The sequence below is a fragment of the Elgaria multicarinata genome, chromosome 12 (genome assembly GCF_023053635.1).
Source record: "Elgaria multicarinata webbii isolate HBS135686 ecotype San Diego chromosome 12, rElgMul1.1.pri, whole genome shotgun sequence".
Lineage (NCBI taxonomy): Eukaryota > Metazoa > Chordata > Lepidosauria > Squamata > Anguidae > Elgaria > Elgaria multicarinata.
In genome coordinates, this window is record NC_086182.1 from 1,568,513 (window position 1) to 1,593,219 (window position 24,707).

Sequence of the window (24,707 nt, forward strand, 5' to 3'; positions counted from 1 at the left end):
CTCCTCACTCGGAAAACAGAGCGTGGAGACAAGGAAAAGGGAGCAGGGAGGGAAGGAGACCACTGGGGTGGCGTCCGTGGCCATACAATGGATCCACCAGCCCCTCCAGCCTTGTTCCCTCCACCTCTAAGGCACGGCCGCCAGATGGGCGACTCTAGCCAAAATGCTGGGCAGCTGCGGCTGGGAGGCCAGGCTCACCTCCACCTTCCCTCTCGCCTTGCACTGGATCTGTGGCCGCCTCTGAGCTCGGAGGCTGATGCCTCTCCAGAGCACCTTGTGCTCAACAGCAGGAGGGTTCTGCCTGTTCAGTGGCCCAGCAGCTCTGTGGAAGACAGGTTGCTCAAGTGCTCACAGCAATTAGAGGGCTTCTACCAAGGCAGCTCAATGGAAGAGGTTTTGGATCTCTCCTCACAACCCGTTTATTTCAGATGCTTGGAAAGATGGCGTCTTAAAATGAAGATTGGTCATACCTGTAAGTTATACTGCAAAGGGGAAGGAGAGTAGTTTTATTTTAAAGACAGACATTTACACACAACAGCTGGTGTTTTAATTGTTACCGCACACGCTCTAGTCTGAAGCTCCAAAGGTGTTTAAAAACAGCCCCACGCACCCCCCTGCCCCCTCCCCCCGTCACACACTGGGCATAAGCAATAAATTATGGTCCCGCGCTAGGCTGCCAACTCCTCAACTCAAGCGAAGGGCTTTCAGCACATCTGGGCTCAGGAGAGCAGTTATTCACTCCGCTCCTTTGGCTCTCGGTACTTCCACTGGATGTAGTCAAAGATGTCCTTCTCACTGTCTACAGGGAGGGGTTCCCCAGCGACGCCTGCAATTGTAACACAAAAGGGTCTGCCTCAGTTTAATTCCACTGGCAGGTTTATGGCAACGCCCCATAGTTCGACAGTCAAAATACACTGCTACCTGAATATGCAAGTTTCATTGGCTATAGAGATGAATTAACATTTCTTGTGAATGCTAATGCCATTTGGCACAAGTAGCAACAGTTCAGCAGGACGTGGGACACTTGCCAGGACCGACTTCACGGACGGGCAACTTGCGGCCCTCCAGATGTTTTGGCGTACAACTCCCCCATCTGTTTATATTGGCTATGCTGGTGGGAGCCGTAGGCCGAAGCATCTGGAGGACCAGGCGTTGCCCACCCGCAGCCGGCTTCCCAAACAATGCGAAGGAGGAGGAGGGACAGGAACCCTGGGAGTTGAGGACCCCGGCTTTGCCTGTAGGAGGCCCCTGGCTCAATCCCTAGGGAGGGCTGGGAAAGGCAGGCACTGCTGGAGAGCAGCTGCCAAGCCCGGGATGATGGCAATGCTGAGCTGAATGGATCAGCGGGCCCAGGAAGCGGAGGCATCTCTCCCTCCAGGCACCAGAAGCCTTGGCCTCCCCACTCCTCTTGGCAATCATGAGGACTAGACACTTTGTGCGCTTTTTGTTCCTGGGCGCAAGACAGGTGAGACTGACTTCCATCTTGTGGCAAAGCTATGGCCAGGTAGGAAAGCGCTCCCCCTCCTTGAATCCATCCTCACAGGCAGGGGAGGGCGCTTACCGGTGATGCCCACGGGCCGGACTGTGTACTCATTCAGGGTGAAACCCATTTCCAAGGCGTGGGCTCGCATGTTCTTATTGAATATGTCACTTCCAGTGAAGTACAGAACTCCGCAGTAATACTGATCCTTGGGAATCAACCTAGAGCACAACCAAGAGAGGGAAAAGCTTTGGGGGAAGCAGCATTTTGCCCAGGTGCAAGGAAGCCGGCTCCGTCTAAACCACGTCGTGACGCTGCTCGCGCACACTTCGCAAAGACACGCCGCAGCCACACAGAGCAGGCGGAGGGCCTCGTGTTCCGCAGCACCTCGCTCCTCAAAAGGCAGCTTCAGCCCTACAGCGGAAAAGGTTCTCTGCTAACTCCGCCCCCCCACCTGCGGCCTCTTTCATTTACTCCTCCTCTCCTCATCACAAGTGCTGCAATTTCAGATCTACTGAAATGGACGGTCCTGGATCCTCCTGGTTTGTTGCCTCCTATGAGCGGGAGAGCAGGCCCATTCCAACAGCCCTGCCAAAAGGACAACCCCCCTTCCCTCTCCCCCCTGAGTAGGGTGTCCAGATGGTAAGCCTGCCGGTTGGGGGCTCTCTTCCTTTCTGGGAGCCTTGTGGTCTGTACGGCACCATGAAAACACCTGATTAATAAATTTAATTTTAAAAAAATAACCATTTGTCAACCTTGTTCCCCGCCCCACTTCACACTTCTCCTAATCCTTGCCATGCAGCCTGTGGGGCTGAATTTACCACCATCATCGCCATGTTCTGCTTGAGAGTTACCTGATATCAATTCTCCTGTACGGGTACTCAGTTCCCTCGTCTTTGCTTGGGAGCCGGCACACTCCCTATAAGGTGGGGGGGGAGGAGGGAGGGGGGAGAAAAAGTAACAGAAGAAGCAAAAATGCCCCAAATTGTGAGACCTGAACACTCTCAGTCAAGCAGGCTGCGCTCTGTCACCACCACTATCCAGCCACCCTTTGCACTAACCTAAAACTCTTGTGGGTACAACGAAGAAATACCTTGCACAATGTATTAATGTTATATGGATCAGAGAATGTGCATTTTTGTAGTGCAAGACTCCGAACAGAGGGTGGGGGTTAAGTCTAAATGTCACTATTTTAGAAGCCCTCACAATCAGACATGGAGAACAAGATCTTGGAAGCCTTCAGACACACCCACAAATCGTATACGACGCGTGGAGTGGGAGAAGCCTTCCTGGTTCCACTACACAGAACACCTCAATGTGCTCTTTGTGGGAAAACCCACATCAAAGGACATTTAAGTGTCCTACAGCTGAATCCAGTGGGAATGTTTTAAGGGAATGCACTTCCTTCTAAGGTGAAACTTCAAAGGTTCCCCTGCCCCCTTCACTTTGATACAGAAGTAAAGTTTCAGACTTGCTAGCTTTTCAAAGCAGAGACAAGTCTGATCTTGGTGAAACCCATTTGCATGGCTCATAAAGCATCCTCCAACTCATTAGAGCTCAGGACGGCCATCAGGGAGACGAGAACCTTGCCGCTTGGGATTCACTCTCTTCCCCCCACAGATTTGGATTCTTTCAAGGCACACAGAATAAAACACACTCACCATGAATTTGGTGTCTCCCTTCGACAGCGTATCCGTAACAAAGTGGGCCTTTTCCAGTTGCTCCACAACTTGATGCAAAAGCTTTGGCTTCAGAAGAAATATTGGTGGCAATTAAGTAGGTAAGAACATAAGAATATAAGAAGAGCCCTGAGGCCGGATCAGACCAAGGGTCCATCTAGTCCAGCACTCTGTTCACACAGTGGGCCAACCAGCCATCGGCCAGGGATGAACAAGCAGGACACGGTGCAACAGCACCCTCCCACCCATGTTCCCCAGTAACTGGTGCACACAGGCTTATTGCTGCTGATACTGGAGGTAGCACAATATTTCAAAGATGACTTGTCATCTGGCAAAGTGAAACCAATAGAAAAAAGAGTGGGATATGAATGGTGGCCTCTGTAGTTTAACAACTGATAAATAATATCAGTTGAAATATTTTGTTATGGTTCCATTTTGGTTTAAGTACAGCCCGTCCCTCTTGTACAGGCCCGGCTTGTCCCAAAATGTTCCCCAGTACCTAACAAATCTGAACCCCTCCTCTCTGCACCATCATCTCATCCTCGCATTGAGACTCCTCAGCTGCTCCTGTCCAGCTGGACCTGCACGTGGAACTCTTAGCTTTTCAGAGAAAGCCACCTTAATGGTCCTGGATTTCAACCTCCTGCCTAGCAACCTAAATTTGGCTTCCAAGACCTCGTGACTACATTTCCCCACATCGTTGGTACCAACATGGACCATGTAACAAAACTCACTTGAGATTTTTATTCAAGTGCTTCAACTGCATTCTATGGTAGTCAAGGAACGGTTTCTTCCCTGCATAGGATAGTTGGGGGATGCAGGGAGGATGTTTCCTTGGGCCATGAGCAGGAGGGCAGGCCAGAGGCAACATGTGCACACGGGGGGGGGGGGGGGGATGAGAGGGTATGCCCCCTCTTTCCTACCAATTAACTTGGGGAACAATTTTCCAGCAAGTGCCCCTGCTGCACAAACTCCCGTCTGCTGATGTAGAGAACTTCTCAGGGGATGGATCGGATCCGCCTCCCTCCCTACTCCTTTGTCTGCATTCTGAGGCAGCTGCCGAAACTTCCTCACCTCACCTTAAGGTCACCTCTGTATATGAATTGCTCTGAGAAAACGTTTAAATCAACAAGCTAGTGAAGTTTGGGAATGTTTTTATTTAATACACCTGTCTTTTCCATCTCTCCCCCGCCCCCTCTCATTCCCCTTGATATATTTTCCCAATTTTACATTCTAAAATGTTATTTGCTGTTTGTACTAGTCTCATAATTGTTCCATAAATGCCACAGCTTCATGCAGAGGCCAAACTGAATAAGCAATTCTTCCCAGGTACAAGCCTGCCCTCCTCCCCTCCCCTCCCCCCCCCCCCAACTTTGCAAACCCCTTAATGACAGTATGGCTCTTCCTAAACATTTCATTTAAAACTAATCTACCACATGATCAGATATTTGTTTTTTTCTCTATCTATGGGAGCATAAGAGGCATGAAATATTATTTTCACTTCACTATTTGTGGCTTTTGATGAAGCATGCAATTGAAATTCATGAATATGAATTTTAAACATAACATTCCCGAAAAAAAGACTTACCTGTTTAGTGGATTCCGAAGTGAAATCTGGATGGGTCAAGAGAATATCCATATCTCCACTTGATTCTGCACCTATCAAAACAGGGCGTACAAAGACAGTAATCCTGCTATGGAAATCTTGATCGATGGTTAAGAAAATCTGTCTAAAGTGACACGCTTCCTGCATGTTTTCATGCATCCAAGCTTCAACTCCGTCATGGTTAGTGCTGCAAGTTTTACAACAGGCAGCAATATTGCACTTAAACGACTTCGCTAACCTTGGGATAACCAGCAACAGTTATTCCCACTCCATCTGCTGCAGAGTATAGACAGTAGCACTGGATGGAGGGAGGGATACTGGGAGCTGCACGATTTCCCCCCTATCTAAACATGCACAGGATTGAGACTTTAGTTACTTCTCTGTGCCTGCCCACCCCATCCCTCGTCACCATAAGCAAACAGTAAACTTTGGAAAAACCCAGATCTAAATTGGAGGCACAGAAACTCACTGGCCAGCAGAGGAAAAACCTGGGCAGAATGAGACCTACATTTGTAGTAAAAGAATGTGTACAACACAAAGACCCAATTCACTGTGACAACCAACAGGCAGGATGTTAAACAATATGAGACACCAACCTCGGCGGAAACTGCCACACACAGTAGCAATGTATTTGGGGTCCACTTCCTTTACCTCGTTCATTATGATTTCCTGTTGTAGAGAAAGCAGATGAAGTGATTTGATTTCTCTTTCAATGACCTGGTTCACACGTAACAGCCATTCCTGGCTTGTTTAAACGAGGAATCGCCAATATCTAGCAGAAGTCAACAAGTGCATTGCCTCCAGCACGCTCATTGATTCCCATTTCAATTAACAACTTAGGAACACCTCATTCCTTGGTTGTTATGAGAACCTGGAAACTCAGGGTGGTTTATTGATTAAACAACCCAGAGTTAACACAACAAACCATGGGTTAACTTTGGGTTCCTACAACCCAGAATTTCCAATTGTCATGTTCCTGAGTTGTTAATTGAAAGGGGAAGCAATGAGTTTCCAGGTTCAAACATCATGATAACAATGTCCCTGGGTTGTTTACTGAAAGCAGAAGAGACGAGTGCATGGGAGGCAGCATACTTGCTCACTTCCACTTGGCTCCAACAACCCATAGTTTAAACACCCCAGTAATGTGCGAACTGGGCCATTGCATCTTGTGCCTTTTCCCTCAGTGAGGAAGATGGACATCTTTGCTTACCTGCATCTCCAACATCTCTTTCCTAGGAATTCTTTTCTCAAAGTCTTCAAAGTACCTGTGCGTATGAAATAAACAGGGATCAGGAAACAGCCAAACCTGTGGCCCTCTGAACTTATTTCCAAACAAGTTCTGCTGAAATAAAAAACATTGATTCTTCAAGATCTGAGTGGCAATAAATCACTGCACTCCTGCAATTGGGCTCTCCTGCAATTAAAGTAACATTTAAATCAGCTTTAGACTAAATACTAGACAAAAACTAGTACTATTTGCATAAGTGTAATATGCTAAAACTATTGTTTAAATTGAACACTTCAGACATCAGAAGTAATGTATCTAAAACAAAACAGCAATGAACCTAAAACAAAAATATATTGTAGCTAAAACCCCATTGATACACGAGTAATTCTTCCAAATAATCACCACTTTGCATCAGCAGTACTGTTGCCAATGCAACAATTAAGATTTCACTAATAAAGGCCACTTTCACAAGTAATCCCATGTGAAATTAACAAGTAATCCCATATTTCAATTAACAGACTTTGAAGGCAAGTTAGATCCTTGCCAATAATACAAGCTGATGAGCAGAGCTGGCCAAACCAATCTTAGAGAATTCACCTTTGGCAACAAAATCTGGCTTAGAGTTGTATTTTTTAAAGAGATTTCTATCTAGGCAAACATGCATTCACTCAAGTAATTACAAATGCCCATAATTGGACCCACAGATGAAAAAATATATGCACATCTTACTTTAACCCAATTCGCTGATGATGGTTCAATTTGTGCTCATTTTTCCTTAGATCTAGAAGGAGCAGAGTCATGCAATCAGTTAAGTATTGCTTGAAATTGACTGTGGAGAGGAAGCCATTCGACACATCTCTAGTAAGAACTGGTTTATCAAGTATTTGGGATCTGTAGGCGTTGATCCCAGGAAGAAGGCTGAATAGGAGGAATAACTTACAAGTTCCCACTTGTTTTCTCTGACAAATTTAAATACTCCATCAACAGTGTAGCTTCTCACACTGGCTTTAAAAAGAATACAAACAGCCACAAATTGCCACAAAATCAACACCTGTCATATAAACACTGTCATTTCACAAAGTTTGAGGAGCTCTGCTGTAGCAAGCAAAAATAGCATTGCTTGGTAAACGTTATTTAATACAAGAATTTGGCGTCCCCCGCAAGAAGGAAGAACAGGACTGTGTGCTCTGAAAAAACACAGGCAAAGAAAAAGGGGGAGCCAATAGGAGAACTTTGCTGGATTCTCTAAAATATCCAGCACTGTTGCAATATTGGGCAACTGGATTGGTGGTGGGCGGGGGGGGGGGGGGGAGAGATGGACAGGGAAGGCAAGTGACAGTGGAAGGCTCAAGAGCACCCTGGCCCTACTCAGACATTTCCAAATGTGGAAGGAGATTTATCTGTGATATAAGATGTAGTTTGTTTACTCACATCTAAAGAGTGAACTCACCTTCCAGCGTTTTAATTCCTTCATCTACAAGTTTCCTGGCAGCAGCAGGACTACAAAGCAACAAGACAGCATCACCAGATCAGACAGGATCTCTAGCATAACATTTCATACCAGCTCTAACTGAAAAATGGCATGTGTGCCATTGAGAGAGAAATGTGATTAAATAGCAACCACAAATCAGTCTTCCAAGGCTGAGAAGTGTACTTAATACACAGGCAACGAAAACAGTTGGATGGGTTTTGTCTATGTTAAAGGAGAGTAGGGAGATAGATAGGTGGCTGTAGCAGCAGCCATTTGGCATATATTTCATATATAAGACTAGCCCATGGTTTATTTAAACCATAGTTTGGTAAATTCTGGGACATCATAATGTGCAAATTTAGCCACACTAACAAACCATGGTTTGTTAAACACAAACAACCCAGAAAGAGAACCCATGGTTTGTTGTTGGGTTGTGCACTCTGGGTTGTTTAAACTATTGGTTGTTGCTACATGTAAACCCATAACCACAAGTGATTCATGGATTGTTTCACCAGGCTACAGCGGCAGTGGGCAAGAATAGTAAAAAAAAGAAGCAGACCAGCTGCTCTATGTGCCAGCACTACAATGCCACCAAAGCCTTTAGGATACAAGGAAGGAGAGGGTGAAGGGGGAGGGAAACAAACAATCCAGGGGTTGAGAAAGCAAATCATGGTTTGTTTGATTGTCTGCCAGACAAATCCCCAGTAGGGCAACAAGCCATGGCTTAAATAAACTATGGGCTAGTGTTAGGCGCAAACTAGGATAAAGAGTTGGACATGGTCTTGGAGTTCATTAAGCCATACAGAACGTATCTATAGTTACAACAGCATTTTAACACCAACATCAACAAGTTCCCTGGGCAACGTAAAGAAAAGTTGTAAAACAATACAATACGACGCATTTAAAATCACACAAAGATACCAACAATAACAGTAAACAAGTTAAAAGACGACAGGAATAAAATCAGAAGCAGTTATGACCAAAGCCTAAAAAGGATTAAAATTTGGTTTGAAATGGAAAAAGGGGTCTGCCACGACACAGGCTCTGAACACCAGACCTCACGTCTGCCACCACTTCTTATGGGGCGACACAGGCCCTGAACACCAGACCCGGCCGAGGATACTCCCTGCTCAAGCCAAGCACCACCACTTGATACGCCAGAGGCAAGGGATAAAGCCCACCTTCCTCCAAACTATGTGGAGAAAGGGGTTTAAAATGGAGAAGGATTTTTAATATATATAATAATGTGCTGTGAGTTATACCTGCTTAGGTGAATGATTGTCAGAGTGGGTGTTAAATGTGTAAACGTAAGATGATAAACGCCAAACAGACACGTGGGATTTTTGTGGTAGTTTTAAAACAAACAATCAAAATTTATTTTTAAAAGTTCATAAGCTTTGTTTCAAATAACAACATTTAAAAACCTTTTTGAAACTTTTCATACAATCCTGTCACTCTCACATTCGCGCTTTCCTTTTTCTCACACAATCACTCCTGAACTTTCTTTATTCTCAGTATTGATTAATATACTTCCACTATGTGCACGCCACACTCTAAAGACACCACTCACTACACTGACTCTCAAATTTCCCAGAACTTAAGTACCATAAACACAGAGAGCACTACAGACTCTAAGAGTCCCTAACAAGTCTCCCTGAAAAGCTTTCTTGAAAAGAACAAGAACTCCCAATCCCCTCCGTCCTTCCCTTATATATCACTTCTCCCCCTTCCCAAGACATTCTAACTCCGCCCACTCAGGCCAACATTCTACAAACCACAGACTTACACACTGCAGACATACATTTGGAATTGACTTGTGGGGTGTAACGCCACAGGGTCCAGCTGGCACTGAAGAGCACAACGGAGCTGCCGGGCGAAGCCTCTTTGGGCAGGGCTTTGTACAGCCGGAAGCCCCCGCGCTTCCTTGGCAGCTGCTGCTGAAATACTCCCTGCCATGGAGCGCACCTCCGCCCCAACTCCCAGGGCACCACGTTCCACTGCGGAGTAGCCCTCGCCATCCAGACGTTTCTCCTAACGTTTAGCCGGGATCTGCTCCCCTACCATTTGCAAGCGTGAGCTGTAGCCCTGCCCTCTGGGGCAAAGGAGAGGAAGGCTGCTCCGTCCCGAGTGACAGGCAGCTGCTCAGAGGACGGAAGAGGGTTATCGTAGCTCCCCTTGGCAAGCCAAAACAAAGGGTATGAAGCTGGACATCAGCACAGCCACAATGGAAGGACATTTCAACCTCCCCAAAGAGAGGTCTAGACAAGAACAGTAACCTGCCCACTGTGCATCCAAGGGTGTGAGATACTGTTCTGAAGAGACCAGACTGATTTTCTCTGGACACTTGAATACCATTCTTACCTACTGATCACTTTAAGAATCCCACTATGTCGTTCAAACCCCTTGTGTACCCTCAGTTGTTAAAATGCATACAAATTTACCCTATGCCACTAACTCTGGTCAGGAAATTGATAGAAGAACTTGTATCATCCTGTCGAATCTACAGGGAAAAAAGACAGAATAACTAATCTGCAATGCTGCACAAAGAAGTTCACAAATACACACAAGGCAGAGATTGTGGCTGGGGAGCCCAGACCGGGACGCTCAAGAGCGAGGTTAGTACATGCAAGAATGAGAAGCCAAAGGGAGGCCTGCCCTTGTCTTGACCTCTCCTCTCCCTGCTAAATGACAGGGGGTGGGAGCACAGGAAGCGGCTCTAGCAGCAGTAGGGGTTTCAGGGTCCCAGGACTATGTGCACAGCCCTCTCCTCCACACGGCAAAGCGAGGCGGCTGCTCCAGATACCACTAGGGTAGCAGAGTGGGAGACAGAACTGACCCATGCTTTACATGCACCCGGGCCACGTTTTAATCCCTGGCCTCCCCAGGAAGAGCTGGGAAGACCACTATCTCCAACCCTGGAAGGCCACTTTCTGTAACCTCTTACCTGATGAAGAGATCTGAAGAGCTCAAAAGGTCGCAAATTTCTGTGACCATTGAGCTGGATAAGTAAAGGCATTACACAAATATGGATCTTAAAATAATACCTTTTGACTTCCAGAGTTAATCACCTCTACAAAATAAAGTTATAAAAACAAAAAGCTTACCTTTTCCAGTTTACGTAATTTCCCAGTAGATAAAAACTCATCAATCTTTTCAGCAATTTTAGCTCCTACGCCATCCTAAAAAGGTATGATAAAATTCAATAAAATTTTGGAATGCTGTGGTTGTAGTATTAATCTAGAGAACAAACTGAATTCAAACACTAGGTGATCACTTCCAACAAGCAAGAGAGTTCAACATTCACATTGACTCAAGTGCTGGCTGTCTCTAAAGCATTTACCACCATAGCATCTCGGGCGGAGGCGGGGAATCCCCAGCCTGTGCAGATTCCCCATCTGGCTCACATAGGCTTGGGCTCCCTCTGGAGGTCTGCCCCCTAGCCTACCCAAGTCCCCACCCGCTGACGGTTAATGTGGGTTTCTGGAGGCTAGCACCCAAGAACACCTCCACCAGCTCAGGCAGGGAGACTGAGAGGCAGCGGGATGGCCAGCACACCTATAGAACCCCGGGCTCTCTCTCAAGGCCATCACCAGGGGCAAACACCGCAGGTGAGCCCTCAATCAAACAGGTCTCCTTAAGAAGGATTCCCTATGATGGACGCCCCCAATATGAAAATAATATTACTACGACCTTAATTTGCATGCCATTTTCCCACATGGTTATGACAAAAGCAATGCAAAGGCAAGAACAGCAACACCATTACAGAAAATGTCATTACAGCAACAGTCTACTACCAATTTGTTTCGAAATATAATATAGGAATCCAAATAAACCTCTCGGTTTTACAGCAATTTGTTTAAATAATAACAACAGCATTCTTGTGACAATAACCACTTAGGGATTTCATTATACCTAATGGTAAGTAAGTATCACAAATAAATAAAATAAATTCCTAATACATAGAAGATAAGACAGTATCAACCATTAAAACTGACAAAATATTTCAACTGATATTATTTATCAATTTCATATCCCACTTTTTTCTATTGGTTTCACTTTGCCAGATTACAAGTCATATTTGAAATATTTGGAATATTGTGCTACTTCCAGTATTAGCAGCAATAAGCCTGTGTGTACCAGTTGCTGGGGAACATGGGTGGGAGGGTGTTGTTGTTGCACCGTGTCCTGCTTGTGGGTCCCTGGTTGACAGCTGTTGGGCCCCTGTGTGGACAGAGCGCTGAACTAGGTGGACCCTTGGCCTGAAACAGCCTCAGGGCTCTTCTGATGTTCAACCAAACCATAAGACATGCACAGAAATCCAAAGATGAATGTCGCAGATTCTGATCATTCACAAAAGGAAGGTGAACCATCTATACCTACTGGGTCACAAGACTTACCAGCTTCTTTGCTTCAGCCCCACTTTTTATCTTGCTTGGATACTTGGATATTACAGATGCTGCTTTCCTGCATGAAGCAATGAAAAAAGACTCCGTTCCAGTTTTGGGCAAAGGTAATCAGCACACAGTAGCAGACCTCCATAAAAAGCACACTGCAGTTCCAGTGAGGGCAACATTCTCCCAGAATGATAAAGAAATAGTCAATAACAAATGTGCAAATTTAGGAACTTTCTCCTCAAAGAGGTAGCAGAGTTCAACTGCTTACACTCAAATTACTCTCTTTTCAAGTGTCCCTAGGCTAAGTGAAATTCTGTAAAAAATCTTGGTTGTGCCAAAAGTTAGGGTACAAAATGACCCATATAACCATTGCTTCACCTACATCCCTTCCCAGAGTGGGTCAATTCTGTCCCCCACGCTGCCACCATAGTGGCTGACCAAAGCCAACAGGTCCCATCTTCCCACTTTGCATTGGGAAGGGTTTGCATTTTGCAGAAATAAAAACTCCCCTTTCCATTTCTATTGACCTGTCTTGTCACATACGAGAGGCAAGATCCTATTCTACGAGTGCAGAGGAGGGGCCGTGGCTCGGGGGGGGGGGGAAATCCCCTGCTTTGTATGCAGAAGGCCCCAGGTATAACCCCCACCGGCATCTCCAAGGAGGGCACGAAAACCTCCTGCCTGTGAAACTCTGGAGAGCTGCCGTTGCCGGTCAGCGTTGACAATACTGGGCGAAATGGATCAGTGGTCTGACTCAGTATAAGGCAGCTTCAAAATCGAGGGTGTGCATCAGTGCAGAGCCATTTCAAAAAAGGAGTACATAGGCTCTGAGCTGTCCTTAGTCCAAAGCCCTGCTGTGATTTTAGCCAAAGCAGATCCATTCATAGTGCCCACATGCAGAGCTTACCTGTAGGCATTGTACTTGTGGATAGCTCTGTTTACATTCCTCTCATAGTTGGCCAGTTCTGAAAAGAGGAGACTTTTTCAGTGTGAAGAGTAGCATAAATCAAAGTAGGACATAATATAATAAAAAGCATAAGCACAAAATTAAGTAAAACAGCCAGAAGGAAAATAGCCTAGTTAGGCTTTGGAAGAAAATATATTTTTGTGCAAGTGAACAGCCAATTGATAGCTCCTTACACTGAGAGCTACGCAAAAGAGCTGTCCCTAATTTGATTTTCAATACAGCACATGGCTGCAAATTCAGTAGTGTTAAAAAAGGACACATCTCCTTGTGTGCTACAAATTGGCTTTGATTGAACCAATGAAACTGATTGGCAGATTCATGAAACTCAGAAGGAAGGATTTCACTCACTGCATACTTAATTTATGGAATTAGCTTAATTAATGGAAGGTGCAGCAACAGAAACGACTGAGGTGGATTCAAAAAGGGACAACAAATTAATGGAGAATCCTCCATGTACAAAGGCCGTCTACTTCAAAGCACCAAATCAGCAACAGCGGAAGGAAGCCACCTTTATGTGCTGCTTGCGGGCTTCTCAGAGGCACCTGGTTGGTCACTGTGAGAAAGTCTGATCCAGCAGGTTGTTCTAATGATTCTTATGAGTGTGGTGTAGTGGCCAAAGTCTTGGACTGGGAGTCGGGAGATCTGGGTTCTAGTCCCCACTCGGCCATGGAAACCTACTGGGTGACTTTGAGCCAGTCACAGACTCTCAGCCCAACCTACCTCACAAGGTTGTTGTGAGGATGAAATGGAGAGGTGGATTATGTACTCTGCCAGGTTCTTGGAGGAAAAAAGGTGGGATATAAATGCCATAATATATTTTTTAAGAAGTACAGCAGGCAGAGTCATGTGCAGGGCTCTCAGGACCTGCAAGGAAGGTGAGAATGGAGTTGCAGCCCAGTGGGTGCAGCCTCCATGGAAGAATTCTTCTCTTGCACTCCCCCTAAAAGACCAAGTATGCAGTCTGGGAGTCCTCCTGGACTCTGAGCTATCTGGGGAAGCCCAGGTGGCTACAGTGTCCAGGAGTGCATTCTACCAGCTTAGGCTGGTATGCCAGCTGCGGCCCTATCTGGAGGGGACGGACCTTGCCTCACTAGTAATGTCTAGGCTGGACTACTTTAATGTGCTGTATGTAGGGCTGCCTTTGAAGACTGTTTGGAAATTCCAGCTGGTGCAGAATGCAGCTGCCCAAGTATTGGGGGTGGGGGGTGATTTAATCACAATGCCTATCCTGCACCAGCTGCACTGGTTACTGGAGTGTTTCTGAACCCAATTCAAAGTGCTGGTTTTGACCTTTAAGGTTCTAAACGGTTTGGGACCTTCACCCATATCAGCCTGTCCACACTTTAAGATTAGAAAGAGAGGCCCTTCTCATTTGTCCACCGGTGAGAGCAATTAGGTGGGTGTCCACACGGGAGAGGGCCTTCTGTGCAGTGGCCCCACACCATCCCTGCAGGTTTTTCAGAAGGCCTTAAAAAGTTTTATTTTACCGTGGCCTGCCCATGATACGAGTCCTGTTGTTGCTGCTACGTCCATCGTTGTGCTTGGGTTTTTTTTATTGTTGCCTTTATTGTTTTTAACTGCTGCTTTATGTTTTGTATTGCTTTTAATATTCCAATAATTTTTATGTATTTTACTGTTTTAAGGGGCCTTCCAAGGGCTTCTATCCTGAAAGGCGGCCAAGAAATGTTTTAAATAAATAAATAAACAAATGAAATTGCTGCCCTCTCCCCAGCTGGAAGGCCCAGGATCACATCTGGCGTTATTATTATTATTATTATTATTATTAATTTATATAGCACCATCAATGTGTTCCCTCTGCATTCCCTCCTGGGGCAGCCATAACCCTTCGCCACTGCGCAGCAGGCATGGAAATGCCCTGCCAGGGGCGGCTTGGGTCAGCCAAGCCGCTCTTCGGCCCCCGGGACACCAGCAAGAGCCTGGAGGGAGGCAGGCAGGCAGGCAGGCAGACACCGGCCAGCCTGTGGGGCGCACGCGGACCTCCCTGCCTGTGTCCTCCTGGGAGGCCGCCAGCCCGGCCAGTGCCCGGAGAGGTCCGGAGGGCGCCAGCTTGCCTGCCTGCCTGCCTGCGGGGGCGCAGATGGAGCCCCCGGCAGCTCCGGGGCCGCCACGTGTGCGCGTCGAGCCAGGGGGTCCCGAGCCCGGCCTTCTTCAGCATGCCCACAGGCTAGGCTGGCTGGGGATGATGGGAGCTGTAGTCCAGCCGATCTGGTGGGGAAGACCGCGGCCAGCCCCTGGCAGGCCCCCCAGAAAGCGGCGGGCGGGCGCCCGGCGCCCCCCACCCCGCCCCCGGCTCCCCCCCGCCGCCGCCTCCCGCTCCGGTACCCACCGGTCAGGAAGTCGGTGATGCCCCCGTTGGGGTTCTCCTGAGGCGCCTTGCGCTTGCTCATGGCCCCCCAACCCAAGCCCAGGCTCCGGCAGCTTCCGGCCGCCCCGCTTCCGCTTCCGCGACGGGCGAAGCGCCGGGGGTCGGGGGCCCGGACGCCCCTCGCCCGCCCCTGGGCAGCGGCGCCGGCGAAGGGGAGGCTGCCTGCCTGCGCCGGTGGAAGAGGATCAGGGCACCAGGAAAGAGGGTGGGAAGTGGGCCCGCTCAGCCTTCGGGAAGACTGAGGGGGGAAAGGCCGGACGGCTCTGTCACTCAAGACTGCAGCTAGCCGATTTCGGATGAACATCAGGAAAAGCTTCCTAATGGCCGGAGCAGTCCGGCAAGGGAGCCGTCTGCCTGGGTTGGTGGCGGTGGTGGTGGTGGTGGCAGGGCCGGTGCCAGACTATTTTGCGCCTTAGGCAAAGTGAGCTACTTTCACCCCCCCACCCAGCCCCAAAAATGCCAGCTTTGATTTTTAAGAACAGATGCTTCCTGGAAAAAATAAGAAGCACAAAACTTGAAACTGCTAAATTTATTTTAAAGTGCAAGAAATACGTGATGCCAATTATAGCAAACAAATTGGAAAGGAACGTCTATGGGTCTAAAATGCATTATTCAATAGGAATGTCACCTCCAAATCATCCCCCTCCCCAACTCGCTCACACACACTCAGCATCACTCACTCCAAACAAACACACACATGAACACATGCATTCACTCAAAGACCCCATGATGCACCCCATTCACCCATACATTCTCTCTCTTTTTCTCTCTTCTGGGCGCATTCCGGAAGTCCGAACATGGAGTCACCCCACCCCCACCCCAGCGTCCCTGGCTTCGCTTCGGCTGGGCGGGCGCGCCATCTCACCTGCCCAGGCCCAGCTGAATCCTCAGGCCGGGCTGGCTCACAGCCAACGCAAGTGAGTGCTGCGCTGTGCCCGGCGCAGCTTGGCACTCTAGACAGCCGCCTGAGTGGCCTCTATGGTAGCACCGGCCCTGGGTGGTGGTCTCAGTCTCGGTCTCTCCCCAGCTGGAGGTCTTTGAGCAGAGATTGGACGGCCATCTCCCAGGGTGGCCTTAAATAGGATCCCCGCATCTTGGAGCAGGGGTGGGGGTGAACTCGGGCTCCATGGCCTCCATGCCCGCCCCTGTGGTTCCTCTTTCGCAGGACCTCTCCCAGCAGGGCCAGCTGCTGCCTACTCATGACACTGAAACCCTGCATGTCTCAGTGATTTCCTGTGGGCAGCTCTCACTTCTGTCCCAAGGAGACCTCACTCCCACAGCACTGAAAGCAACAAAGAAGTTGGGAAGGCTTTGAAACTCTAGAAATTAAGAGTACGTGGAATTACAGAGGAAGAAACATATAATAGGTTCATATATTTTAAATGTCCAGTTTCAATTGGTTTTTTTTAATGGGAAGTGAGGCCCATAGAAACCAATGGAGAAATCCAAGTCTGTACTGTAGCTGCCACTTTCCAGCAACTATCTGTCACCCCCCACCCCACAAAGAAAATGTAGCAGCCATGATAGGGGGTAGTATTCCATGCGAGTTTTAAAAATAAAAGCCTTACATTTTAAAATGCAATGCCTCTGCCCGTAAGTCAGCAGAGTGTGAGGCTTCTGCACACAAACGGAGCCATGGATGTGTTTTAGGGGATGGACCTTTGCTGCCAGGTGAGGGGTACTTTGTACGGGGCAGGAAGGGGGTGGAAGCTGAGAGGCCCCGCCGGGCTCAGCCGGCCTTTGCCTTGGGTGGGATCTACACTACTGCTTTCAAAGCGCTTTGAAAATGTTTTGAAACCTGTCTGTGCAGTGTGTCCTGGGCCCCAACAGTTGTCAAAACTGTTATAAAGCGCTTTAAATCAGTAGTGTAGATCCCCACCCCCTGCAATATTAGCAGTGGGCGGCATTGCGGAGCTGCTGTGAGCCCTTGACAGCACAGCATCTACCACGGAGGTATATTTTCTTTCTAATACTTCCATCCTGCCTTTAAAAATACTCCCCCACCCCCCGGAAAAAGTGAAACATCAAAACAACGTTAAAATACAGCACATCAAACAAATCCCCCAGTATCAAACTGTTTTAAAACACAGCAGTATAACAGTCTAATCTGAAAGTCAGGGTGGTTTACATTTTAATGTGGGCTGAGGGTTTTTAATGGAAATTGTTTTATGGTTAAGCGCCTCGATGCCAGAAACGGCGAGGGGGGGTGCTATAAAAATGTATAACAACAACAACAACAACAACAACAACAATAATAAATAAAGCAGCCACTCATTAAAAGTCGGCTGGCATCTCGGCTTCTCTCATTCTTTGTACGGGCAGCTCTCACTTCTTCAATGGGAGCTCGGAAGTCGCCCATTCAGGCACAGGCGCGTTTCTCTCATTTTATAGTTCTGCGGGGAGATAACCCGCATCCGGAGGTGACGCACACGCGTACGCTCCGGAAGTGGGAGCGTCAGGAGCCGCCTGAGACGGGACGATGTGAGTTGGCTGGCGGCCGCTGCCTCGGCTCTTTCGGGCCCCGCTTTGCCCGCCCGGCGCTGACGCCGCTTTCTCCCCCTTTCTCCTCGCAGGTCCAAGGTCACCTTCAAGGTCACGCTCACTTCAGACCCGCGCCTGCCGTACAAAGTGTGAGTCTCTCTCTGTCGAGGAACGGAGGCGCGCATGCGCCGGCCACTTCGACACGTCGCGCTCGGGTGGGCGGTAGGGGCCTGTCGTCATATCCGGCCCAGCCGGAACCGCCAGGGGGCGCCCCGGGCCTACGCGTGCGCGTTTCCGGGTGGGTGGCGGTGCCCGGCGCTTCCCTGGAGCCCAGGCGCGCAGCCGCGGTTCTCCTCGCTCAGTGATTGGGGCACGGGCGTCCTCGCCTAACCCGGATGCCTTATTTGTGATCTCCCGTAGATTGAGCGTGCCAGAATGCACCCCGTTCACTGCTGTCTTGAAGTTCGCTGCAGAAGAAGTAAGTGGGATCTCTTCTCGATCCTCCCAGAGTGCAGGACACGGAATAATGGACGCAAGTTACAGGAAGCCAGATTCCAGCTGGACATCAGGAAAAACTTCCTGACTGTCAGAGCAGTGCGACGGTGGAATCAGTTACCTAGGGAGGTGGTGGGCTCTCCCACACTAGAGGCGTTCAAGAGGCGGCTGGACAAGCATCTGTCAGGGGTGCTTTAGGGTGGATTCCTGCATTGAGCAGGGGGTTGGACTCCATGGCCTTGTAGGCCCCTTCCAACTCTGCTATTTTATGATTCTGGCTGCCTCCCAGCGCTGCAATTGAACCCCACATATCTGCTGCTTTATAGTTTTTTATTTTTTTTTAATTTTATTTATTTAAGTATTTTTATGCCGCCATTCAGCCAAAAAAGGCTCTCACGGCGGCTTACAAAAGTATTTCTTGACAGTCCCTGCCCACAGGCTTACAATCTAAAAGACATGACACAAAAGGAAAGGGGAGAGAATAATAGAAGCCATAAAATAATGTGGTAGTGTAACTTTGTGGTGTTGCTGAAGCAGAATAGCATTGCATTGAGAAGTCTTTTTGCATAAAGTGCAGCCTAGAGAGGGGTGCCTAGGTGAAGTTCTGTTTTTAATGTGCCATACTTCTGTTTTATTTAGTTCAAAGTCCCTGCAGGAACTAGTGCTATTATAACAAACGGTAAGTCTTTTTGTGCTGTAACGTAATAACTTTTGAGACCGGCCTCATGTCAGAGGTCAGCATGATGGGCTGACAGAAGCTCCTCTAAATTTCCAGATGCCTTATAGTAGCAGCAGCAGCAGTAGAAAAGCAACCTTGGCGTTTTTGGCTCCTTTGAATGCAGCAGCAAGCTAGTAAGAGATGGTCGGTGGCTGGTCACGGCATTGCCTCCCCTTCCCTTCCCCTGCAGGGATCTGAGGGACCCAGAATGGAGTCTTTCTTCCAGTCTGGAACATTCTCACTGCCAATGCTGCTGCAGGGAAAAAAGGAACATGGCCCCAAAGGCAAGCAAGGATGAAAGGTGGTCTGCCAGCCTCTTGCAAAGGTTGTTTTTCCAATTACCTGGCTTGGCTGAAGAATTCTTGGGATCTAAAGCCAATTTCTACACTTTGGGTGGAGTAAAGCTGGTTGTATAGCTTGGCTGACATTACAACCTTTGACAGAAAAAGGCAACTGAAATGATCAAGGGACTGGACCATCTCTCCTATGAGGGAAGGTTACAATAGCTAGGATTGTTTAGCTTTGAAAAAAGGAGGCTAAGGGGAGATATGATAGAAGTGTACAAAATTATGCTTGGTGTGGAGAAAGTGGACAGGAAGATATTTTTCTCCCTCTTCCACAATACTAGAACCAGGGGCCATCCCATGAAGCAGATTGGTGGGAGATTCAGGACAAATAAAAGGAAGTACTTCTTCACACAGCACATAGTTAAGCTATGGAATTCACTCCCATGTAGTGATGGACACTAACTGGATAGCTTTAAAAGAGGGTTGAATAAATTCCTGGAAGAAAAGGCTCTCAATGGCTACTATTCCTGATGGCTTTGTGCTGTCTCCAGTATCACAGGCAGTAAGCCTGTGTGCACCAGTGGCTGGGGAACATGGGTGGGAGGGTGCTGTTGCACCATGTCCTCCTGCTTTGTTGGCCCTTGGTTGACAGCTGGTTGGCCACTATGTGAACAGAGTGCTGGACTACATGGACCCTTGGTCTGATCCAGCCTCAGGGCTCTTCTTATGACATCTCCATGCTGACTGTCTAGAGCAGCCTTTCTCAACCTGGGGCGCTCCAGATGTGTTGGACTACAACTCCCAGAATGCCCCAGCTGGCTGGGGCATTCTGGGAGATGCAGTCCAACACATCTGGAGCGCCCCAGGTTGAGAAAGGCTGGTCTAGAGGGAGACAGGGGGGATTGCTGGCTTTAAGCAAGTGAAGGGCAGTAGTTCCTGTGGTGGTGGGATTGGGCTTGCTATTGAAGAGCACTGGCTCTTCCTCAGTTCTCTCTTCACCGCTAGCATCTGAACGGAGCCCAAGTAGTTTGCCCAAAAAGCTTCTACACTAAGAATAATTTTGGCATTTTAATATCCTCCCTAGAATGCAAAAGGGAGTTTAAAAATAAAAGTGTTCTGGAACTTGATATAACATTGTTGGGGTTCAATAGCAAAGTTTGTCTGCTTGTTATTTGCTACAAGAATGAAAGCTGTGATAGCTTTTGCAGCAGGGAGCACGATCGAGAAACTTTTATCTGTGCCTTCTTGCCACTGATGGGTAGGACTGTTACTGTGCTCCAGTGCAGATCCTATATTTTTGGGGGTGGGTGGGTTATTGCATGGAAACATTTCAGTGAATTTTGCCTGGGAAGTTCATACTTACCAGTGTTTGCTAGGCTTCTGTGACATAAAAGCAGCTTACCGTTCATTTTTAGAGGAGGGGTTTATTAATTTGTTTGTAAATTACCTTTTTTCCCCCCCCGTTTCCCTGCCTCAGATGGAATAGGAATAAACCCTGCACAGACAGCTGGTAAGTAAAGTCTTCTCTGGATTCCCAATGCAGTGGCCTTTGGGATCATCGCACAGCCCACATCTGAGCCAGCAAAAATACATGCATGGAGAGACAGTCAACTTTCCAAGCCAGGTGTTCCATGGGGGCCTCAATCCTTTCTGTACCAGTGGTGCAGTAGCTGAGGAGGAGGAGTAAGGTTTCTTAAGTCCTCACTTGCTCCCCCGATCATTTAACTACTGTACCATCGGTTGCTGCTGTTCACTGGTTCTTTTGTTTCATTCTGTCATGTCTGCTTAGTCTTGAGATGTACAAAGCTGTGTGTAGTGCCGTATATAGAGTATGGTTTTTCTATGTGTGTTTTCTGCTTTAGTCCCTCAGATCAAAACAGGTTTAACTGTTTTGATCTGGGGGACTATCCCATCCCATTTATCCCATTTATACATGTACTTAGATAATTTTCTTTTTTCCTCTATTAGGAAACATTTTCTTGAAACATGGTTCAGAGTTACGGCTTATTCCCAGAGATCGTGTTGGGAGCTGTTGACAAGTACAGAGTCCATGTGCAGCTAGATAATATACACAGCAAACAAATAGTTCTGTAAGCCTCTTCACTAAGGAATAAGCCCTTGTACCATAATGCAGTGTGTCTTGCATTTCCCTGTGAAATCACCATGTGTCAGTAGTCAACTCCTACTAGGAAAAAAAAGGCTGAATCTCATTTTTAGAAAAGAAAAACTTCTAAATGGGAGCTGTCTTCAGATATATGAATGCATTTGCACTGAACCCATAATTCCTAATGGAGCAGGCATGTGCCCCCAATACACTGAACATTGAAGTGAAAAGGAAAACCTGTTCGAGTGATTGTCCTTTGTGCTCTCTAAGGTAGCCTTCCCCAGCCTGATGACCTCCAAAAGTTTTGGAGTTCCAGCTTCCATCAGCCCCAGCCAACATGGCCAACAATGAGAAATACTGGGAGCTGAAGTCCAAAACATCTGGAGGGTACCAGATTGGGAAAGGTTGCTCCAGGGAGTTTGCAAGTGTCTCTTACAGCCATAGTAAATTTTGCTCATTGAAGTATTTGCATATGCCAGTTTGGTTTAGAAGATTTGATCACATGTTTAAGAACATCTAGTTTAAATATTGGCTTGTGTGGAAAAGTATTCATGATATTGTGTTAATCAAGTAACATGCTGTGACAAATGTTCTGACTTATGTTTCAGTTAAACGTATTTGGACTTGCAGCTCAATTAGGAATTCTCTACTGCATTCCAGAAACATTGATTCATTTGAAGGCTTAGATTGCTTTTGGGTTGGAGGAAAAGTTGCAAGTAGGATCTGTATGCTTTGAATATGCCAACGTTGGTTTGTTTGTTCAGAATGACATTGTGTAGTTTCAAAGTGGTTTGTGTTTTACCAAGGAATGCATCTTACGCTGGATGAATAATAAATTATACTTTATATGATCCAAGTTGCCAAGCCTATTTGTACAAGCTCACGTTCTGCTCGCTGCTAGCTTGAGAAGAGAGGGACACAGCAGTGGAAATCCCAGCGCTGCTATTATGTGCTCAGCAAGTTCCAACCTTATGTTGAAGTTCGGATGGGCTCCACCCTTAGCCTTTTGCTGCCGGTTCTTTTGTTTTCCACAGTTGTGAGTAAAAACAGCCACAGAGACTAGCAAATGCAAAGAGTTCATCTTAAATGGGTGCAGTCCCCATCTCCGGTGAAAGTTCAGCATATGTTGAGCAGGATTTCTGGAGAGGAAATGATGGATGCCTTGGCAATGGAGGCTCTGAGCAGCCTGTTTGATAGCTCTGTGAGCCACTGATCCTCAAACGGATGTCTTGTTTTCACATACTTCTGTATTTTTGCCGAAACCCAGTGCAGTAAGAAAAAGGAATCAAATTAGTAAACCTACTGAGTGAGATGTAGTATGAACTTGGGAGAATTAACTACAAGGCATAGCACTGCTTTTAGGCATCCCAGGAGGCCACAACCTCTGAATAAGCCATTCTGTTTGGACAGCAGCACGGCCTTTGGTCATGTTGACTTTGATCATGGTTGGGCAACTTGTAGCCCTCCAACCCCCATCGTCTCATAGCTGGCTATGCTAGCAGAAACTGAAGGCAAAAACATCTGGAAGGGTACAAGTTGTTCGGCCCAGATCTAGATTCTAGGAATACGCCAATATCTATAACTGCACTAACACAAACTAGACATCTTGGACTTATTACCCTCAATGAAATAAGTACCTGGAGCAGATTCCTATTAGGGTAGCACTTCTTTCCATCCTCTGACTGCTTGTGAAAACTTTTCCAGTAAAAGATGCTATAAGAAACCCAAATAGAAGCAACTACTATGCTACAATGAATGCTTGTGAAAAATTACATCCCCCCCACCCCTGGAAGGGTAACCAAAGGGCAGATGGGTGTGAACTTAATGCCTCTTCACCCAACCACCAGGCATACTGGGCATGGTGGCAATGATCCAGCAGCAAGAAGCTAAGCAGCACAGTTGGTTAGAGGGGTAAACGGTTTTTATTTACAAGTAAGGTTAGGGGGTTAAAGAATAAGCAAAAAACAACTTATAAGCGAGAACAACACAGAAACCTAAAACAATAAAATCCAGCTGCTCTATTTACTCCAAAGTAGGGCCTTGCAATCCCTGCCAGCAACGAACACCTCTAAAAACTGGAGGGGCCTCCCCAACGGATACCCTCTGAACCATCCGTCAGCCAATTCTCCCCCTCCCCTTTCCCAAAGATGAGGAGGTAGATTTTTTCACCCCTCTTTTCTGGCAAACTCGGCCAGACAAGAACTCCTCTGCAGCCAAGGCCACAAGATGCCTCTTTGGCATCCTCCCTTCAAGCAATAAAATTCTTAAGAGGCTATAGCAATTTCTTTAACCCTTGGCTGCCCAGATGACAGAACAGCCTACCTTTCTAGCACGACTGCTTTACACCCCCCTTACAGCAATAATTAAAAGAAATATGTACACAAAAAGATATGTTTATTAAAAGTGACAAAAGGAACAAAACAGGTGAGGTGTCCTCACCCATGAAGGACAGGAATAAGTCAGCAATACCCCTGCCCTCAAACCTAAGATTTATCTTCCATAGCAGATGCAAAAAACATTTAAATGGTGACCCTGCATGTGGGGCTGCTATGGTTTCTGACTGAGGCCCGGCCCGGCCGTGGCTGCCATGGGAGAATTGCCCAAGCTACTACTGCCCAATGCAATAAGCGTGCCAGCTGCAGCAGGCAACAGGCCCTGTGGAAGCAAGTGCCTGTTCGTGAGACTCTCCCTGGTGTGGAGGATGGTACTGCTGTCATCCATAACGGAAGGCACCCTGCCTAGGGTTTCCATGCCCCCAAGGACATGGCCTTTGGTCAAATTAACCTTCTCCCCCCTTTGTCCTAGGGCTCGGTCACCCTTCATGGCTGTAAGCGTAGAAGTCAGAATCACTGTCTTGGACGTCGTCTGCAAAACAGGTCCCATTTTGGAATGCGCCAGGCTGCAAGATGCATTGACAGGTGGTGTGGAGGTGGCAAAGGTCACAGCTCCGATAGGGGCGGAGGAAGAGGTCGAGCAAGCAGCGGCCTGGATAACTGGGGGCTTGAGGGGGACAGAAGTAGCCTCTGCCATGACAGATTTTGTGAGTGCAGACAGTTTGGCATCTGACATCACATAGAGGGTCTTCATGGGGCTTGTGGAAGTTACTACAGAGGAAAGAAGACAAGAGAGATATCTCAGTTCGTCTATCTAGAACCAAGCCCAGGGCTTCACTGAAATGGCATCAAGAGACTTCCAAGGCAAATCCACTCCCATCCACCCCCACCCCCCATCTCATTGCAATGGATCAGGAGGTAAGTGTGAAAGCACTTCCGTCATTGGGCAGTATATAAATTAAATAAATAAACGGTCAAAATACTTGCTAAGGTATTTTGGTATATACTTGCTAACAGAAAGACTGTTAAGCAGGCCATTCCACAGTCTGGGAGCAGCAGAAGAGAAGGTCCTCTGGGT

The 24,707-nt window shown here is 47.4% G+C and overlaps 3 protein-coding genes across 7 annotated transcripts in view; 1 reads left to right on the forward strand and 2 right to left on the reverse strand.

The window, feature by feature from the left end:
- Window positions 1-477: 477 nt before the first annotated feature.
- On the reverse strand, window positions 478-15,284 carry POLB (DNA polymerase beta). Its single transcript, XM_063139274.1, has 14 exons — window positions 15,173-15,284; window positions 12,766-12,823; window positions 11,862-11,928; window positions 10,569-10,643; window positions 9,906-9,964; window positions 7,444-7,493; window positions 6,723-6,774; window positions 5,976-6,030; window positions 5,362-5,434; window positions 4,748-4,818; window positions 3,142-3,228; window positions 2,335-2,399; window positions 1,562-1,701; window positions 478-826 (listed from the first exon to the last, which is right to left on the reverse strand). The coding sequence occupies exons 1-14, from the start codon at window positions 15,231-15,233 to the stop codon at window positions 732-734; spliced, it is 1,008 nt and encodes a 335-aa protein (XP_062995344.1). The 5' UTR covers window positions 15,234-15,284; the 3' UTR covers window positions 478-731.
- Window positions 15,285-17,622: 2,338 nt separating this feature from the next.
- Window positions 17,623-22,147, forward strand: UFM1 (ubiquitin fold modifier 1). 2 transcript variants are annotated; one of them, XM_063139168.1, is made up of 6 exons: window positions 17,623-17,692; window positions 17,785-17,841; window positions 18,113-18,170; window positions 18,827-18,866; window positions 20,670-20,702; window positions 21,161-22,147. In XM_063139168.1, coding segments are annotated over exons 1-6 (258 nt in total). In that variant the 5' UTR covers window positions 17,623-17,690; the 3' UTR covers window positions 21,229-22,147. The 2 variants fall into 2 exon arrangements, with proteins under 2 accessions (XP_062995238.1, XP_062995239.1); XM_063139169.1 differs by lacking the exon at window positions 20,670-20,702.
- A 1,526-nt stretch (window positions 22,148-23,673) lies between these two features.
- The window catches only part of KANSL3 (KAT8 regulatory NSL complex subunit 3), a 33,476-nt gene continuing 32,442 nt past the window's right edge, over window positions 23,674-24,707 (reverse strand). For 3 of the 4 annotated variants that reach the window (XM_063139335.1, XM_063139334.1, XM_063139336.1), the window contains one exon: window positions 23,674-24,400. In XM_063139335.1, coding sequence (XP_062995405.1) covers window positions 23,844-24,400 — 557 coding nt within the window. In that variant the 3' untranslated portion in view covers window positions 23,674-23,843. The remainder of the gene's footprint in view (window positions 24,401-24,707) is intronic. The other variant, XM_063139337.1, reaches the window with a different exon arrangement.

Bases quoted from the DNA above. Each gene is read 5' to 3' on its own strand.
- UFM1 (XM_063139168.1), top strand. The intron at 18,171-18,826 runs GTAAGTGGGATC...TGTTTTATTTAG, and splicing joins TGAAGTTCGCTGCAGAAGAA to TTCAAAGTCCCTGCAGGAAC. The intron at 20,703-21,160 runs GTAAGTAAAGTC...TTCCTCTATTAG, and splicing joins AAACCCTGCACAGACAGCTG to GAAACATTTTCTTGAAACAT.
- POLB (XM_063139274.1), bottom strand. From the start codon at position 15,233: ATGAGCAAGCGCAAGGCGCCTCAGGAGAACCCCAACGGGGGCATCACC. The intron at 9,965-10,568 runs GTAAGCTTTTTG...TTTTCCCTGTAG, and splicing joins AATTACGTAAACTGGAAAAG to ATTCGACAGGATGATACAAG. The intron at 827-1,561 runs GTAAGCGCCCTC...TTACAATTGCAG, and splicing joins CCGGCCCGTGGGCATCACCG to GCGTCGCTGGGGAACCCCTC.